Source organism: Cuculus canorus, chromosome 1 (assembly GCF_017976375.1).
Source record: "Cuculus canorus isolate bCucCan1 chromosome 1, bCucCan1.pri, whole genome shotgun sequence".
Taxonomy (NCBI): Eukaryota; Metazoa; Chordata; class Aves; order Cuculiformes; family Cuculidae; genus Cuculus; species Cuculus canorus.
This window is the reverse complement of record NC_071401.1, coordinates 70,483,989-70,503,598: the sequence shown is the minus strand read 5'-3', so window position 1 is coordinate 70,503,598 and position 19,610 is coordinate 70,483,989. Positions and strand designations below refer to the sequence as shown.

The 19,610-nt window shown below is 42.8% G+C and overlaps 1 protein-coding gene across 4 annotated transcripts in view; it reads left to right on the top strand.

The window, feature by feature from the left end:
- Window positions 1–19,610, top strand: part of CYFIP1 (cytoplasmic FMR1 interacting protein 1) — a 93,515-nt gene that overhangs the window by 72,438 nt on the left and 1,467 nt on the right. For all 4 annotated transcript variants that reach the window (XM_054055712.1, XM_054055717.1, XM_054055707.1 and 1 more), the window contains exons 24-30: window positions 1,050–1,193; window positions 2,738–2,828; window positions 10,756–10,886; window positions 15,237–15,309; window positions 16,599–16,693; window positions 17,744–17,982; window positions 19,367–19,514. In XM_054055712.1, coding sequence (XP_053911687.1) covers window positions 1,050–1,193; window positions 2,738–2,828; window positions 10,756–10,886; window positions 15,237–15,309; window positions 16,599–16,693; window positions 17,744–17,982; window positions 19,367–19,514 — 921 coding nt within the window. The remainder of the gene's footprint in view (window positions 1–1,049; window positions 1,194–2,737; window positions 2,829–10,755; window positions 10,887–15,236; window positions 15,310–16,598; window positions 16,694–17,743; window positions 17,983–19,366; window positions 19,515–19,610) is intronic.

Here is a 19,610-nt window from a genome sequence, read left to right as displayed (position 1 = left end):
GAGTTGAATTCCTAATAGTTTCTTTGTGCAATGCCATTTGTTACAGTATCTGGAATTGACTTGTATGGATAATTGGGGGAGGATCAGCATTGGAGGAAAGGTCAATGTTCTTCCTGAATATTGGTGAAGGAAAATTTTCTGTTACAGCTGATGCACATGGAGTTGAAAGTCTTAACAGTATGCTCTCTTTCGTGCATGTATTAGAGAGAATGAAAGTGGCAGAAAAGGAAACACAACTTCCTGCAAGAAGAGTTGACAAGATTCCTCTTTAAAATTAAATTTCAGGGTACTGGGAGAACAACCCACTTACAGAAGTGGAGGATGTTAAGGTAGCTAAATGTCCTTTGATCTACAGCTTCAGCAAACAGTTCCTAAATCCATATGCAGCATCAGTTGTGTTCGCTTTGAAGAAATAGTCGTTAATATGGCAAAAGCACCTGATCCTATTCCTATTTATACAACTCTGGAAGAATTTCCATGAAGTTACATCCTAGACTTAGATTTATTTTGATGTTGTGTACAGCTGAGGGATTTGAAAAAGAGAGATCAGTATTAATTAGTTGCAGAGAGCAGTAACTGTAGAAGGCTGTTTTTTTGTGGTTGAGTCCTCAGCGACTTAAAACACCTGTTATGAACTGAAAATTAAAGTAACTCCTCTCAAGATGTTTTGTACATAAAATGGATGATATGGGAATAGAAGCTGTGCTTTAAATTCAGGGATATGAACATTGGCATTGACTATTTCTATCCTTTTATGTCTGTATAAACAGAAAAATACAAGAGAGGAAATGTTCATGACTTTATAAGTAGTAAAAGGAAGATGCCAGTTGAAAAAGGTGTTCACAATTTTTTCTTGCTAATATGGAGATTTTGGTTGGAGTTCCTGCTTTACAAATGGGAAGCTTTGTATTTTAACTTTTTGGAGACAGAATGATATATGAAGTTATTATTTTATTTTTAATATGCTTTAAAATGCTGTTTAAATGAGACTGTAGTAAAAATACAGTCAGCTGAAATTGTCATTAATCACATTGGTTTTCTTGTTTTAGGCATTGAATCTGGCGTATTCCAGCATCTACAGCAACTACAGGAATTTTGTTGGTCCCCCTCACTTTAAAGTCATCTGTAGACTTCTTGGGTATCAGGGTATTGCTGTGGTGATGGAGGAGTTACTGAAAGTTGTCAAGAGCCTGGTATGACAATTGTCTTTCTTTTTTGTTATTCCAAATGCCCTCTGATAGGAAATGTCTCAAGAAAAACAAAGTGAAAGTAAGATCTCTGATAAAACTAATTAAAATTTTACTCCCATTGAAGTTCAGTGTAAGCTGTGTTTTGAGAGTACTTGATGTCTTGTGAAAGCAATAGGTGGTGTGCCTTGGGTAGTCTAAGCAGTTTTCTGAAAGCCTTGGATTTTAAATTGGAGATGAATTTAATTTGTGGAGAACTGTTACGTTCTGGGTAAACTCTGAAAAAGTAGGAATGTTTTATATTAGTTGATTTCAACCTAAAGATTGTACTGTAAATTCACTTTCTTGATATTTTTTGAGAATAAGTGGAGTGTGCTTTCTGCCTTGCCTAACTTCAGGGCTTTCATTAATAACATCATTGACAGATGATACCTTAATAACAAGGAATATTTAATCTCTGTGCTTGATCTAGCAATGGATGACTTCAAGCCTATTTAGAAGAGTGCTCATACCAGATGTTGATGAAGTTATCCAAACAGCCTGGAAAGGGCTTTTTCTGTAACTAGGAGGAGGTTGAGGGGCTGGCTGTTTGCTGTATTATTAATATCTATGTGTACAGTCATGATGCCTTGTGGTTAAATTTAGGCTAAAGAAATGGCCTTTTACTCCCTATGTTGCCTGTTAGGAGCATGCTGCTAAAACAATCCAGTTATACCAGGGGATAGCTCTAGTTTTCATAATCTCACTTCAGACACTTGACACATTCGGCAGTTTTACAGTAATTCCCGTGATGTTCTAAGTATGTTTTGGACATTCTAGAAAGGCTGGAGCCTGCTTGAAGGGGTGCTATGGTCTACTCTCCAGGAAAATAGGAAAATACAGATTTTTTTTTGTGTGCGTGTTTTGGGGTTCAGTGTTGTTTTTTTGGGTTTTGGGGGGATTTTTAAAACATATTTATTTAAGTGGTAAATGTTCTCCATTCATTGGAGGTAGCATTGAACGCTTGGGTGTTTATAAAGGAGGTTAAAAGACCTGGAGGGAGGTATCCTGCTGATGACTGGTGCAGATGCTTAGATGTGGGGAGACAGATGTAAGTGTCTAGTGGGAGGAAAGAAGACTGCAGGCTGGAACTATGTCTTAACTGGTGCATCTGGAGTAGCCAGTATAAGCTGTTGCAGACATACCTAATGCTAAAGATTTTTCAGTTATGGCTTTTGAAAACTTTCAAATGCAACCCTTTTTAACAAAAATCTGAAGGTTAGTTAGTCAGTCAGAGACAATCTGCAAGAGAAGAACATGATTTCTGTAGTTTTACCCTCCTGGCAGTAGTGGTTGTACCACTCTGCGTTAGCCACCTTTTGCTACAGGAAATACAAAGGAAAGTGTAACTTTGATGTGAAAAAGTTGTCTTTTTGAAGATGATGACTGACAGAATTAAGTGGAATATTTTTAGAGCTTGTTCAATTCATATGTAGTTTGAATGCAGTTTTTTGGTAAAGTTTCTTACTTCAATAACACTGACATGTTTACACACATCTGTTTTCTCGTAGCTACAAGGGACGATTCTTCAGTATGTGAAGACCCTAATGGAAGTGATGCCTAAGATATGTAGGTTACCAAGACATGAGTATGGTTCTCCAGGTTAGTTCATGTTTGGTGTTACCATAGTAGCCTTAATAAGCTGGTACTAACTACCGTCTTCTGGATCGTGTTTACCTCTCTCTTTCCCTCCCTCTTTACTCACTCCCAATAATCTGCACTTAGTCTTTCCTTTTTCTCATAACATGAATCATTGAATGCTGGGCTTTCTGAAAGTATTTTAAATAAAGTTTTAAGAATTCTATGCTTAGGGCAAATAAAAGGATAACAGTCTGTGTTTAGGCAGCCTTATGATATAATTTATCTTGAGGTAGGATGTTCGCAATAGTTTCTATTCCTAGTCTTTCTCATAAGTATGCTAGCCTCTCACACTTGTTTTGTTTAAATGTCTAATTTAGATAGCCCCAATTCTTTGGAAAAGCCTTTACTCCTTCTTCCTTTGCCCTTATAAAATGTGAGATGAAAGGAGTGCTACTGCTGAGAGGCAAACTGGTCCTGTCAGAATAGTTATGTTTGAGGCTTGTGTGGGGTGCATCTTAGCCACTTAACAGGAGGTGTGACAGTTGCAGAAGAGATTACTTTGAAAGCTGCTTGCCACTATAGAGAAATAATTGGCTAATTAGTATTTATCACATTGTTCACTGAAAATCTGAAACTGCCTCCCCCCCCTTCAAAATATTCCTCCTCCGCAACTTCTAATTAACACAAATTAGTCCTTCCATGTACCACCCACCTCCTGAGTATATCTCTATTTTTCCAGAGTGGCTTAGGTTTATTAAATGCCACTCCAGCTGGAATGAGGTTGGTTTCTTTCTGCTTCCCACAGCTTGCTTGACGCTCATTACCAATGTTGAACGAAATCAAGGACTTACTAAGCGCTTCCTTCCTGCTTTTCTGCCTGTAGTGTAGAAATGGATGAATCACAGTAGTTAGCGGTATAAAAAGTAATCGGTCTGAGGGTTTTGGCCACTCATTAAGGTCTGACCACACAAGCAGTAGGTATTCCCAAATATAGATTATGCATCACCAGGGTGTGCGATGCTGCTGGTGGCATTAGGAAACTTATAGTCTCTTGGCAGAAATCCTCACCTGTAAGGATTAAGTATTTGGCAGGAGATGCCCAGGTATTTAACCAGAAACTTTCTCTTGAGGTTCATTGCACTTTACTTGTACAATGGTAGCTTTCACGGGATTGATTAAAACGTTTTGAAATCCTCCGTCACTTGCCCTGTCTGTAGAGGTCACAAAACTGCCGTCATATTTACTTTTGCAAAAGAAATCCTCTAGGCTTAGATGCCTACTGTACCGAGTGATCAGAGTGACCCTTGGTGTTGTGAAGGAAGATCATAGCAATTAGATTTAGACTGGATCTCAAAAATCAATCTGATTCTGTGCTCCTTCACTGTCCCTGTTTCTAACAGGTTTTTTCTTGACACATCTATTTTTCCTGTTCCGAACTCTTTCTAGCAGTGAACACTTAATAACTTCCTGGAGAGTCTCTTCCAAGAAATGGCAGAGACAGTCTTTATAGCACTGTCACACTGCTTCTCCTTTTCTTTTCAAACATGCTAGACAGAAAATGCTTGTGGAAGCTCAGTGCATCATCATGTTTTTCTCATATCGTTGGAGAATCACGCTGCACTGTCTTGACACCTCTCCATCACGGAGGCCTTGAGCTGCCCTTGGAGCAGCTTTGACTGATAAAAGAAAATGTTCTCTGCAGTGAGGATGTGCTGTAGATTTTACCCCTCATCTGGCATCTTGAGAGAAACTGCCAGATTGTAGAAGGGCAGGTTTAAACTGTGCTTGATTTGAATTACTGTCCTCTCCTTTCTGTGCTGATTTCTCCTCTGCAGCAGTCTTTGCCACACCTTGTTTACTCGGTTCACCACAGAAAATGCAAGGTAATTCATGTCTTTTCCCTCTGCCTCTGAAATCTTCCTGCAGGAGCTAGTAGTTGTAGTAGTACGTTTAAATGCTATGGAGCTTGTGTGTATGCTGCTTCTATTCTTTCGTAACAAATAATTTAATCACTTCTTTATAATTGGCACTACCTACACATACAGACCAAAGCTGTGATTCTGATCTACAGGCTAAGTATGTAGACCCTCATCTGTCTTGTTGTAATTCAGAATTAATTTCCTGAGTCCATGCTCCGTACGCAAAGCGATTTAAGTAGGCTCGGAAACTAAGCCTCTAGCTATTTCATACACTTCAGATTTTCATTTGAAGAGCTTTGTTTGGACTTCATTGATCGCAATTACTTGAGCCCTACCGAATCAGCCCATGAGACCTGTGGATTTCTAAACAGTGATTTATTCCTGCTAAAAGGAGCAGGGTATAGACTCGTTCAGGACTTCTGTTCGCCAATGGGTTTGTTTCCATAGGAACAGTCTAAAGCAGTGGGGAACTTGCTCATCTGGTAGTCATAAAAATATTTGTCTAAAAATACATTAAGCATAAGGATTTTTAAAGGGACCTTTCAAAGTCACTAAATCTTTTAAGGGAATATTGGCCTATAAGAATTTAAACTTGAAATTTCATTTTGGAGGTATCATTTTCTTGTGCTGTTTTTCTAGTATTTGGATATGGCATTTTGGCTTTCGAAAAATGAGTATTTCATGTCCTGCCACTCTGAAGTGTCATTGGACACAGTAAGGAAAGCAGTTTGTCAGCTCTGTTGTGAGATGAGTCTTAGAGTTCTGTCATTGGTATATCACCTCTCCAGAAGAAAGTTCTTTAAAAAAAATCCATGAGCTTAGCAAGATATTATAAGCTTGGTGAGAAGGTAGTCTTAATTGTGTATTTTTTTTCCTAAGTATAGCATTTCTGTGTTTCTTCCTTAAAAATCAAAGGAACAAACCACCCAAAGCTGCTGCACCTCATTCTGCCAGGTCATGATCCCACATGTTCACATGGGAGTTTGGGGAAGCCTCCAGTGCCCTGTGCTGCCAGATGCTGCGTTCCCACCTCTGCCTGGTCTGATTGTGCTGCTGGCAACACTTTTTGAGCTGCCTCAGCACAGCAACTGGGAACACAGTTCCCGCTTCTCCTTTTTCTGGAATATTTTAGTTCAGGGCCTAATAGGAACGGGAGGCAGCCTGGGCTGGGAAGCATGGTGAAGGACAGTAGTGGCTAGAGGCTGCTGGGGAAGCATCACTAGGGACACGCAAAAGGGCTTGTAATGCTTCCCATTTTCTCAGGCTTTTGATCAAACTTGGACAAATAGGAGAATAAGTTAATTTCTTGTTGGGGGCACAATGGCTTGAGTCCTCATGGGGAAGAGTATGAAGGATATTTATTCATGTTTTTTTTCTGGAACATAGGAGAAAGATTTGGGAGGGAATCACAGACTATTCAAAAGAATTTGAGGGCAACCCAAATCACCTAGATAATTGTGAAAGGGCTGTAAGGACTGATCAGATCCGCAGAACCAAATAATTGTTCTTTCTAGCAAAATAAACACAGTGCACAGGCTCAGTGCTCATAATTCCCAGATACATGTAAATGCTTAAGCCCTACAGACATTTCTGTTGAAAGGAATGGCGTTGACTGCTGATATGCAGAGTTCGTTATGTCTGATGTGAGCTAAGGAATTATTTGTAGCTAGCATTTGAAGGTCTGTGAAAGAGAACATAAACTAAAGGTCAGTATAGCACTCCGTGTCTTAGGAGCAGGTATTTTTGTTGCAGATTGACGGATTTTATTTGGCAATAGACAAGTCAGTCCTCTGCAGAAAATAAGCCGTGACACAACTAGACCAACAATTATATTCAGGGTCTGGTTTGTTGTTAGTCAGCAATTTAGTTCTAGAATTAGTAGCCAATTTTCAGCCTAATCTTTTAGGTACCAGAATAGTTACAAGCTCTGGAATGTGTTTGATTTGAGTCTGTAGGTGTGAATTGAGATTGTTTTACAGCAAATGAAAGATAACCAAAGGGAAGAAATCCAACCAGCTTTCCATTGCGTGTGTGGACTTGGTCTGACTTCCTGAATTAATTAGTGTACAGACTGCACAGCTGAAACTTGGCATCTGCTGTTTGAGCGCTACTGAGATAGGATTTTGGAAGCTGAGATGAAACCTAATCCTTTAGCAATCTTCTATACTTTACTAGATCTGTTTTATATCAGCAGCCTTTGCTTCTGTTGAAATCTGTGTAAATCAGAAACTGGGATTATAAAATCAATTATTATGACACCTAATGTCATCCCATCTGCAGGAATAGAGGGGTTTAATTAAAACTGCTTTCTTGGAGAGAAGGAGCAGAAAAAACTTGAGTCATTTGCCTTGCAAAATTCTATATATATGTAACTAATTTGGTATCTTACCAATCACAACACAAAACATTAGGGAAAGGAAGAAGGTTGCATGCAGTTAAGTGAAATTCACTTTCCTAAGACCCTTGTTCTTTTTGCAGAGCTTCAGTATGCATGCATAGTTTGTCACAAAAATACAGTTCTGTGTTCCACACAAGGAGGTGTGACCGGGAATGCCATTGCTCAAACATTAATGAAAATGTGGTGATGTATTTCTGCCACAGGACTTCTGCGGCAGACACTGTGTCTGTATTTTTATGTCTGTACGTGGAGACTGCGGCTTTGGTGAAGAAATAAGGATCTTTGTTAAGGACAATGAGAGGAACTGTCACCTAGAGTGACTATAAAATACAATACGTAATTTTTCTGGTATGAACCTCAAGCCTCTTTGACTTATGCTACCCTGCTGCTTTTGGGTGGACTTAAGACTTTGGTTTCAGTCACACCTTCTGTAGGGGTTTAGGTAATAGCATTCCTTGTTGCCAGTCCTCTGTACTGCTCCTGGTTTCTCTCTATGCCATCCTGCTCCTTTTTATTTGCTGTAGGCAACACGGGCTGTTCTCAGGATTTCCCTTCAGAGCTGCCCATATAACCTGATAAAATTTTTTCAACATTGTTCTGGGCATCAATCTCTCTTCTGAAATTCCCCACAAAATCCACAGGCTGACTGGGGAACCGAGGAGAGTCTGACCCCCCCCACTTTTCCAACCCCTACATGACTGATGGTTGTTTCCATGTTGCAGTAGCCGAATCATCCTCGTTGCTCTGCTCAGCTTCTGTTTCTTACCATACTGCTCCCCATTTGCCATACAAGATAAAGGGAAAAATGTTCCCATGTCTGTCCTTGTAGCCAATATCCTACTTGTTCAGCTTCTGCTTTCTTGCCATGGTAACTATGTGAATTCTACAGTTATGCACTGTTTTTTGAGGAATCTTCCAGCCCTTCTGGTGGTTCACCATCAATGTCTGTGCACATGCCGTGGATACTAAGGCCAGAAGTGTTGGTAGATATTCCAGTTTGATTTCCTCTATGGCACAGACCTACTTCTAGGACAATGCAATTGACTTTTGCTTCCAGAAGGGCATCCAGTGTTGGCATGAGGAAAGTGTTTGACTTGACTTCTAGAAGTGGATCCTTAGAAGACCTTTCTTGCAAGGCATGGAAGCCTTTTTATTGACAGAGAAAAAACACAAAGGAAATACTGTAACTAAAACACGCTGTAGACTTGTAATAAAGCTTTCTTCAGTTCCCTCACTCTGCATTTTTTTCCTAGCATCAAAAATTTGCTGTGAAAAATTTTCTGCTGTATTAATCTGCCTTTTCAACCTTTCTTTAAAACAGGAACCCCTGTATTCAGCCCTGCAGCATCTCATTACCATGGTGGGCAGGTGTGTTTAAAAAGCAAATACAAGTGCTCACTGCTGGTCAAAAATGTGGGAATTGCAACTGACCTTTGTGTTGCAGCATTGAATGGACACAGTCTTTTCCAGAGCTTTTTGATTACATGGCCCCCATGTTATGGGAAGGGGGAAGTCTGTGACGTGCTGGCATGATTTATTTGCATTTTAGCTAGATTAAATGTGATTCCTTTAAATAAATCAAGCTTAGCAAGCACTCATTACACCTGACCTTTCTTTCTCCATTAGTTTTTTGGTTCTGTTTTTCTACGGTGTCGCTAAAATACTGAAGTTAGCTCTGAAATTTATCTCCAGTGAATGTGTGGGAGAAGACTCATTTACTACAAATTTTCTATTGACAAACAGTTCTTTGAGATCTAACAGAGCCAGCCCTGCATCCCCTCACCGCGCACTTTATTGATGTTTCGTGTTACTAACTGTGATGATGTGAGGCTTTCTGTAGAAGTGTGTGGGCTAGCTGTACAGTTCCTTCCTTCGCTGTATGTTTTCAAGGGATTTCGTTGGCATAGATACGGTCCGGTTTATCATAGTATTTTATGTTTGTGTACTCCCTTCTCAGACGTTACCTTACTGGGTAAACACAGGAGTCTAACCTCCTGCATGGGAAGTGCTCATCAGCTGTGTCCAAGAAACACATGGGAAGGTGGGGGGCATCTGTGCCATCTTTCCTTTTGTCCTTTCAATTGCTTTAGATGTGATTGAGTAAAGATTTAACTGTCTGACTGAATTCAGTGTAATGGAAATGAACTGCTGTACACAGCGTGCAATTTGAAAGCTTTGCACATGTATTTTCTTCTTTGTCAGGGTTTTTGGTGGCTTTTTAAAAGGGTCAGGCTTGTGCAGACAAATGGAAAAATGCTGATAAAAATTAACTTGTAAAAAGCCAGAGAGCTGTCTGACCTGCTGCAACTCTCTGCTCTTCCTCACCTGTCCTGCACGTAGCTTTAACCTCTGTAGTGTTGATCAGATCGGGTCCCTGCAGAAGTTGGCAATCCTAGGGTCTCCTGGGCTTGTCTGTAGCCAAGGGACTGTGCAGCCTTTCTGGGACTTGAGGGAAATCATAGAATCATAGAATCACTAGGTTGGAAGGGACCCACTGGACCCATCGAGTCCAACCATTCCCAACACTCCCTACACCATGCCCCTCAGCACCTCGTCCACCCATCCCTTAAACACCTCCAGGGAAGGTGACTCAACCACCTCCCTGGGCAGCCTGTGCCAGGGCCCAGTGACCCTTTCTGTGAAAAATTTTTTCCTGATATCCAGCCTGAACCTCCCCTGGTGGAGCTTGAGGCCATTTTCTCTTGTCCTGAAGGAGCTGGCAATCCACTAGTATGTTAAGCATCACAATTTTTTGGGAGATGTTTGGTGGAAAAGACATATGTTTATGGAAGTAACATGTTTTTAAATTAATAATTTAGCTGTTTTTTACCAGCTTTTAGAAAAACTCTAACAAAACCACGTTCTGACTGTGCTTGTCAGCAGGATCTGATTTACTCTTGCCAGCAGAGCTTCACTTGTGATTTTCTATATTTAATTGTTTTGTGAGGTTGCAGATCACCTCTGGCTGTGTGTGTCACTGTCAGAGTCGTAGTCTGACACCAGTCCTGTTCCCTGTATCTTTCGCACTCTGCTTCTTGCTGGTTCTGTCATCCTTGAAAATAACAGCTGTGAATTGAAAGTGTTGGGTGGCGCAGCAGGTTGGGAAACAGAGGCTGAAACGGGATTAATAGCAGACAAGAGCCCTAGTCTCTATTCCTGCTCCTGGAAATTGTTTTCTTACCTCTTATACTGGCTCCCTTTTCCAGGAGTGAGAAGCTAGGCACTACGTTTTTGCATGATTTATCCAGTTAAGAAGGTTGGCGCACCACTGACTTAGCCCCTTATAACCTCTGATTTTTAAATGCTGCTCCTTTCAATTTCCTCTGGGCTGCACAGCTGGAGATAAAAAATCACGTATACATGGAGAGAGAACTCTAAACCTGCACCCTCAGTTAGTTGTGCTCTGATACAGTGTATTTAATGCACATTTAGTGCAACCTTTGAATAGGCAAATTGGTTAAAAAGTGCTTTTGAGGCAGAAAAAAAATTAGTCCTGATCCATGTGACTCTTATCCACGTGACCAGAATCTTTTGCCTGCTTTCCCAAGGTGACAAGTGAGCCTGTGTGATCATCACTAGATTTTGGTCTAGCTCCTGAGATTCTTTTTTTTTGCTTCTCTTTTGATTTCAGGTATCTTGGAGTTTTTTCACCATCAGCTGAAGGACATCGTTGAGTATGCAGAACTGAAGACTGTCTGCTTCCAGAATTTGCGGGAAGTGGGAAATGCTGTCCTGTTTTGCCTCCTCATTGAACAGAGTCTGGTAGGTGCCTGCTGTGCTAGTTTAAAACCCATCTGTCTCTCAAAATGTACAATTTTTGTTACTAACGTCATAAATAACAAGGTTGAAATCTGCAAATTTGCTATTGCTGATGGGCAGATGGGTAGAAACAGTTCCCTGCTCTGATCTCTTACAGTCTTGCAGGGACTTTTATGTCTGTGAGATAGCAGGGGTGCCTGACTTTGCCGGCTGAGAGACATTGTCTCATGTACGGTGCATGGGATCAAATATTATGACCATCATCATAAATTATGATCAAATATGGCATTCCTGCAGTCAGTCACAGAGTGGCTACTCTTTTATGTCAATGAGTTGTACATCTAAGTCTGCGAAAGATAATAAAAAATCTTTCTACAAATACATTAACAAGAAAAGGAGGACTAGGGAGAATATTCAGTCCCGATTGGATGCAGAAGGAACAACAGTGACAAGGGATGAGGACAAGGCTGAAGTACTTAATGCCGCCTTTGCTTCAGTCTTTAATAGTAAGGGAAGTTGTTCCCTCTGTGTACAAACCCAGGAGTGAGAGGAGCAGAATGAGGCTCTCATGATCCAAGAGGAGGTGGTTAGAGATTTGCTTGCCCAGCTAGACACCCACAAGTCTATGGGGCCAGATGGGATCCACCCAAGAGTATTAAAGGAGCTGGCGGATGTCCTTTCCAAACCCCTTTCCATCATCTTCCAGTGGTCCTGGCTGACTGGGGAAGTTCCACTGGACTGGAAGCTGGCTGACATTGTGCCCATCTACAAGAAGGGTTGCAGGGAGGATCCAGGGAACTACAGGCCTGTCAGTCTGACCTTAGTGCTGGGGAAAGTCATGGAACAGGTGATCTTGAGTGCTATCATGAAGCACATGCCAGAGAACCAGCTGATCAGGCCCAGTCAACACGAGTTCATGAAACGCAGGTCTTGCCAAACTAACCTGTTCGCGTTCTATGACAAAGTGACTCGACTACTGGATGAGGGAAAGGCTGTGGATGTAGTCTTCCTGGACTTCAGTAAAGCCTTTGACACAGTTTCTCACAGCATTCCGCTTCAGAAAGTGTCAGCCTCTGGCCTGGACAGGCACACACTCTCCTGGGTTGAAAACTGGTTATTCTCCCTCTGTACTCGGCACTGGTGAGACCACACCTCAGATCCTGTGTTCAGTCCTGGGCCCCTCACCACAAGAAGGATGTTGAGGCTCTGGAGTGTGTCCAGAGGAGAGCAATGAAACTGGTGAGGGGGCTGGAGAACAAGTCTTATGAGGAGCAGCTGAGAGAGCTGGGGTTGTTTAGCCTGGAGAAGAGGAGGCTGAGGGGAGACCTTATTGCTCTTTACAACTACCTGAAAGGAGGTTATGGAGAGGAGGGAGCTGGCCTCTTCTCCCAAGTTATGGGACAGGACAAGGGGGAATGGCCTCAAGCTCTGCCAGGGGAAGTTCAGGCTGGACATCAGGAAAAAATTTTCACAGAAAGGGTCATTGGGCACTGGAATAGGCTGCCCAGGGAGGTGGTTGAGTCACCTTCCCTGGAGGAGTTTAAGGGATGGATGGATGAGGTGCTGAGGGGCATGGTTTAGGGATTGTTAGGAATGGTTAGACTCGATGATCTAGTGGGTCCTTTCCAACCTGGTGATTCTATGATTCTGTCTGGTACTGTTATTTTCCTTCCCTGCTTGTCATTCCTGTTGTCATCTGAAATATTGCAAAGTTACCATGGACTTCTTGGATATCCTTCATGCTGCTTGGATAGCTGACAGTGGTGCCTGCTCTGCCAGACATTCAGCTGTCTTAGCTTGAATGAAACTGTGAAACGTTCAGTTTTTCAGCTGCTTCCTCTATTCTCAGCTTCCACCTTGCAGCATGCAAATTTGCCTGCTCCTTAGGGCATGGTGTTACAATTGCTTTTTTTCCCTACCTCTCATTTTTAACGAACCTCATAAGGTTCAACAAGGCCAAGTGAAAGGTCCTACACCTGGTCAGGGCAATCTGCAGCTTCAATGCAGGATGGGGGATGATGTGGTTGAGAGCTGTCCTGCAGAGAAGGACTTGGGGTTGCTGATTGATTAGAAGCTTGATATGAGCCAGCAATGTGTGCTTGCAGCCCAGATGGCCAACCGTATCCTGGGCTGCATCAAAAGAAGAGTGGCCAGCAGGTCAAGGGAGGGGATTCTGCCCTTCTATTTCTCTCTTGTGAGACTTCATCTGGAGTACTGTGTCCAGTTCTGGAATCCTCAACATAAGAAGGATATGGAGCTGTTGGAACAGGTCCAGAGGAGGGCTACAAAGATGATCAGAGGGCTGGAGCACCTCCCATACGAGGACAGGCTGAAAGAATTTGGCTTGTTCAGCCTGGAGAAAAGAAGGCTCCCAGGAGATTTTATAGTGACTTTCCCAGTACCTGAAGGGGCTACAAGAAAGCTGGGGAGGGACTGTTCACAAAGGCTTGTGGTGATAGGACTAGGGGGAATGGGTATAAACTGGAGAGGGGCAGATTTAGACTAGACATAAGGAAGAATTTCTTCACCATGAGAGTGGTGAGGCAGTGGGCACAGGTTGTCCAGGGAAGCTGTGGCTGCCCCATCCCTGGAGGTGTTCAAGGCCAGGTTGGATGGGGCCTTGATCTAGTGGGACATGACCCTGCTCATGGCAGGGCGGGTTGGAACTGGATGATCTTTAAGGTCCCTTTCAGCCCAAACCATTCTATGATTCTATGATCCAACAATTTTCCATTCATTTACATTATACGATTTGCTGTTCAAACAAAATGACCAGATCTGTAACTTCTTGGTCTTTATGCTTTTGGGTGCTTACAGAGGGAAAGGTGGCTTATGGACTGCAAAAGTAGCCAGGTGCAGTCTTCCCTTTCTTTACCTGTGTTGTGCTTTTGACACTTTGGTAGGGAGTCTGTCCCCTGCCTGTTGGTACAGGATGCTCTGCCCACGCTGTGCAAGCACACGCTGCCACCGAGTCTGGGCTGCCGTCATGTGGAGATGTTTACTGACTGTGAACCAGCTACGTCATTTCCTCAGCAAGCTGGCTGGGGGCCTGCCACCACACAGAAATAAAGACTCATTCTTTAGCATGTATTAAAGCTATTGATGTAAGATAAGGTGATGAAGACATTGCTGTTCCTCAGAGTCCTGTTCATGGTGTTGGAGGATCCATCCCTCTTAGTGGAGAATAATTGGAGGGACAAGTGACAAGCAGCGAACCCATAGTCAGTAATGGGATTGCTTTGGATTCAGGCTAACAGGGTACGTGGTGAAAGGCCAGGCAAGTCAGTGCCCTCACTGCTTGAGGGTGTACTGAAGGGACACCAGTGCTGGACGTACCTTTTTTGCAACACCACCGTGGTGACACTTTCCACTAATACACCCCTACTCGCTATCCCTCCTCTTGGTTTTGCCCTTGGTGGTGCCCTTATGAACCTGTATTTTTCCATGGTGGTCATCTATCATAACTTAACTTGACTTTACCCCAGTGTCAAATGTAGGCCTTTAGTGCATTTGTGATAGTGGGTGGGTCTTGTTGGTCTTAATTGTGTGGCACATACATTTTCAGTGATGTTAACATAGAATGATACAACCATTTAGGTTGGAAAAGACCCTTAAAAGCATCAAGTCCAACCAGAAGTAGCTACATGTGGGAAAAGGCGTATTAAGTCTAGTACCCTGGCCTTGCCCAGGGTATGGCTGATCAACATCTCTTCTAGCACTGAGGGATTATAAGTGAGCAAAGCCTCTTCTCCAAAAATGAGGAGAGGGGCATAGCAAAGTCATGTGTCTGCTTCTGGTCATCTCTTGCATTTTCTCTGCACATATGGCATCCAAGAACCAGGAGGCATCAGTCTTCCTTCCCCTCTGTCCCTAAAGATGTGAAATACTTCCTGAGAGGTGGTTCACTGCTGCTGTCAGATGTCTCAGCCCGCCTGGCAGGGACATATGCCTGCCACGATAGATAACAGGTTGTGGGAATAGCACTGGTAAAAATAACCAAGAAGTGAGTCACCTCCTTCACCGCTCTGCTTGCACAGGAGCCGTCTGCCGCTTTCACACCAAAATCACTCATTCTGCATTAGTCTTTTTAATAAATAGCCTGTCCTTTACAAACTGCCAGCTGAGGGTAGGAGGAGACCTGCTGGAGTATATTCCAGGATCCAAGGTAACCTGGTGAAATCAAATTGCCTTTGGAAGGCTCAGAGCAGCACCGTGTGGTTGCAGCAGAGGCTGGCTGCCCTCTGGTGTTTCTGTGATGGCATTGGCGTGCTTCTGGAAATCTGCTGTGGGGGTCTGGTGTGGTTTGTGTGTTCTTTGGAACTAAATAAACACCTCATTTCCTTTTCGTTCTAGTCCCTAGAGGAGGTGTGTGACCTGTTGCACGCGGCGCCATTCCAAAATATCCTGCCCAGAGTTCACGTCAAAGGTATGGGCTAAGTGAAAACACCTTCCTTCTGTGATGCTTTCCGCTTGCCTTGCCTGCTGCTGTGGTTTCAGTGACCATCCCCAGTCATCCTTCAGAACGCCGTGTTAATTATGGGACAGAGATAACGAGTTCAGACCTGTTTGCCTGGCTGAAAAATAGGTGCTTCTTAGCAAGGCTTAGTGCAAATTGCAGGAGGAATGCTGTGACAAGGAAAAATGGGATGGATACTCAGGGCAATATTACTCTGCTACATGAATGTGGTGAGAGGCTTTTCTGAAGGTGCTTTTTAGTTTATATTGTTTTGCGGAAACAAACCCTATAACCCAAAATGAGTTATAAACTCATTATCAACTTCCAAGGTCTTCAAGGCGAACAACGCCAAGCTCTAACGAACACTCCCAGCCCCCCTTGTCTGCTTTCGCACGTCAATATGATATATGTTAAATAGGGTAGGCTCAATCATACAGAATTGATCATACAGGGTTATAGGAAGTCTGCCAGCAGAGTAAATAAATATGAGTGGTCTGTGGTCCCAGTTGACTTTTCATATGCCTTTTTACTGAACTGGTCATGCGGTGGTGAGTGTTTGGAGGATTGCTTCCTCTGATATCTGTTTTTCTCATCCTTCATCGTCCGAAAGTGAGCTATTTTTCCCCCCTCATGCTTCTTTTCTTTCTGTGTTGCTCTTCAGTCTCCTTTCCTTTCTGTTTCTCACTGCCAGAGCAGCTGATTTTGTTCTGCTCAGAGAAATTCCGTCAGCTAAAAATCTTGGAGAGTGTTTCCAGACTCACCATAGCTACTTGTAAACAGTATTTTCCCATTTGCCAGAGAACATTTCCTACTTGCCAGTGATGAGGGGGTGCCAACTGCTTTTTTAAGCCTTGTTATACACAGAATTCCACCCTCATTATACCCCACCTTCTAAAGTCAAGTATTTTATGTACGATAAGCACAATTTAGTTGGCTTAGTACAAGTGGGAGTCAGATATGTTAGCAGCAGCGTAATTGAGCCTTATATTCGGTCTTCAATTTAGTTAATTAAAGGTATTCTACTGCAAATCCTTGGGTTTTGTTGCATGGACAATGCAACATTTTAAAATATAATACGTATTTGTCTGAAAGCACATTGAAGATTAACCAGCTATTTATATTTATCAAAATACTTTATCCAGTTTTCTACTGCATTGAATAAAGGTTGTGTAAAAATAAGAATTTTCTTACTTACTTTCAATTTATAAAATTAAGTTGGCTACCAATTAAATGAGTCAGTGCTCTCTTTTTTCTTTCAGAGGGTGAAAGACTTGATGCTAAAATGAAGAGACTAGAATCAAAATATGCTCCACTACATTTGGTTCCTCTCATTGAAAGACTAGGAACACCCCAGGTAATCTTGCTTATTTGCGTCAGAAGCAATTAAAAAAATTCCTGAGTGCTAGAAAGCTTCTCCTTTCACACGTGCTGACAGCTATGTCAGAACTTCAACCTTGCACATCCACCTTGTTCACACAACAGGGTTTTGTTTTTTTCAGATCCATAGAGTTAGTACTAAGATCGAAAATTCAAGATATTTGAGTCTTGGGTGTCACTGATATGTTTGGGGGAAAATGCTAATGTATGTACGTTGCTATGTGAAGCCCTCTCAGTGTAAGGCCCAGCCTGGGTGGTCCTCGTGCAGATGCCACCAAGAGCAATCAGTTTTCTGGTGCACACAGACACAAAAGCGCACACATGCAATTTATTCTTCTCTCGGCCAGATGATTAGAAACTCTTGGAAACTGAGCTGAGTTGAGCTTTCCTGGAAGCACAAAAACCAAAGAGAGCATTCTTGATCTGTCCTTGCAGATTTTCTGTCAGTGAGGGGCACATTAATTTCCTGCTGACTTCAGCACTTTTCGGGGGATTGAGATGTGGATAGTAGAATCTAGGAGCAGAGTGCTCTGAAGCAGACTTCAGACTTGCTTTTATCGGAAGGTGCTGGTGCACTGTAGGAGCCCTCTCAATGTGATGGCACAAGCTGGGACAAGCAAGCCCTGACTGGCATTTCTGTGTATGGGTTTTGTCTGAGCCTGTTTGTGCTCTCTTTGGAGCTTTCCCTTCTCTAACAGCAGCAGCTGAGGGAGATACACAGAAAAGCACAGGCAGGAGCTACTGCTCGTACCAGCAGCAGAGCGATGAACTCTTTGGTTTTGCTTTTTGCCTTCATTCTGGTGAAAAAATCTTTAAAATTCTCTGAGAATTACAATTTTCTCGGAATGTTTTTTCCACTGAACTGAAGCCCAGGCCTCGTGGCCTGTGATTTCACTTAAGGTCAGGCAAAATATCTCCTAGAATAAACCAAGCGAAACTGAAAAACATGGTGGTTGTGGTCTTTTAAATAGTCTTAAGGTAAAGTGGCTTTTACAAGGGTTGTGCCCTTTCTTTCTCTCCACCTCAGCAAATAGCAATCGCAAGGGAAGGGGACTTGCTGACCAAAGAACGCCTCTGCTGTGGCCTGTCCATGTTTGAGGTTATCCTGACAAGGATCCGCTCCTTCCTGGATGATCCCATCTGGCGCGGGCCCCTGCCGAGCAATGGAGTGATGCACGTGGACGAGTGTGTGGAATTCCATCGCCTCTGGAGTGCAATGCAGTTCGTCTACTGCATCCCTGTGGGAACACACGAGTTTACGGTGGAGTACGTACTGCCAGCTGTACTTTGTTTGTCCTCCCCTTGTCACTGGCAGGGGGACCCAGAATGGAGGCGTTTGTTTGCCTGTGCCCAAGAGCTTACTGCTAAAACAAAGGAAAGTGCTGCCATCACTGGGAGGGGCTCATAATCCATGAACACAGATATTATTGTATCTTCAACAAAAAAAACTCTGTTTTAAGTATTGGCCGTGTATAATGAATGATCTTGTGGCAAACAGGCCCTACCATGCGTCTTTCCATAGTAGCCAGATCTCTGCAGGCACTAAACTTAACTAAAATAGCTGAACGTTGGTGCATGTATTCCTAGCAAGTATTTACTTCTCTGAATTAAGAGCAAGAATGAGCACTTGGAAGTTAACATGACTGACACGAGTTAACCAGGAACTGTAGTTCTTGTTTTTGTTAATTTTGATGATATCCTTATTTTGAAAAAGTGTTGAGTTGTAGCACAGTGCTTTTCACTGGGGAGTTATGGAGGCAGTAACATAGGGCGTTTGCTTCCTTTCGTGCCTGCAACCCAAAGGAGCACAGTGGTGTTGAATTCCCAGTTTTTTTTCTTCAAAAGTGTTGTTTTGTTGAAAATTAAATGTAAGTCTCATGGGGATTAAATGTTTTTGATATGACTAGGTTGTGTAAAATTAGGGGAGATGCCTCTGATTTTTTGTTAAGTATCCATTTGTGCTGCTTGTGGTATCTGGAAAGCGAACTTAGACGGTTGGACTGGATGATCTCAGAGGTCTTTTCCAACCTTAATGGTTCCATGAACTTAATTTACTAGCAATTTTGCAGTATTTTCTGGATTAATGTCTAATATATTCTAGGGATATAGATGTAGTTTGGTACAAGGCTGATTATCATAGAATAGTTAGGATTGGAAGGGACCTTAAAATCATCCAGTTCCAACCCCCCTGCCATGGGCACGGACACCTCCCACTGGACCAGGCTGCCCAAGGCCCCATCCAACCTGGCCTTGAACACCTCCAGGGATGGGGCAGCCACAGCTTCCCTGGGCAACCTGTGCCAGTGTCTCACCACTCTCGTAATGAAGAAATTCTTCCTTATGTCTAGTCTAAATCTGCCCCCCTCCAGTTTATACCCATTGCCCCTCGTCCTATCACTACAAGCCTTTCTAAACAGTCCTTCCTCGGCTTGTAGCCCCTTCAGGTACGGGAAGGCCACTATAAGGTCCCCTCGAAGCCTTCTCTTCTCCAGGCTGAACAACCCCTACTCTCTCAGCCCATCCTTGTATGGGAGGTGTTCCAGCCCTCTGATCGTCCTTGCAGCCCTCCTCTGGACCCAAGTGTTTATTGTGGATACGTTCCTGAAGATACAGGTGTAACGTGCTTTATGTGGTGTGTTCCCTGTTTCAGGCAGTGCTTTGGAGACGGCTTGCACTGGGCTGGCTGTATGATCATCGTGCTTTTGGGACAGCAGCGTCGCTTTGATGTGCTGGATTTCTGCTACCATCTGTTGAAAGTCCAGAAGCATGATGGCAAAGATGAGGTTATAAAGAACGTGGTGAGTTGAAAACATCTTTTCTATATTTACTGTAGTAACAACAATAAATCAGAGCTGTTTGTACTCAGATGCAGCATTGATGTAGCAATTGCTCTT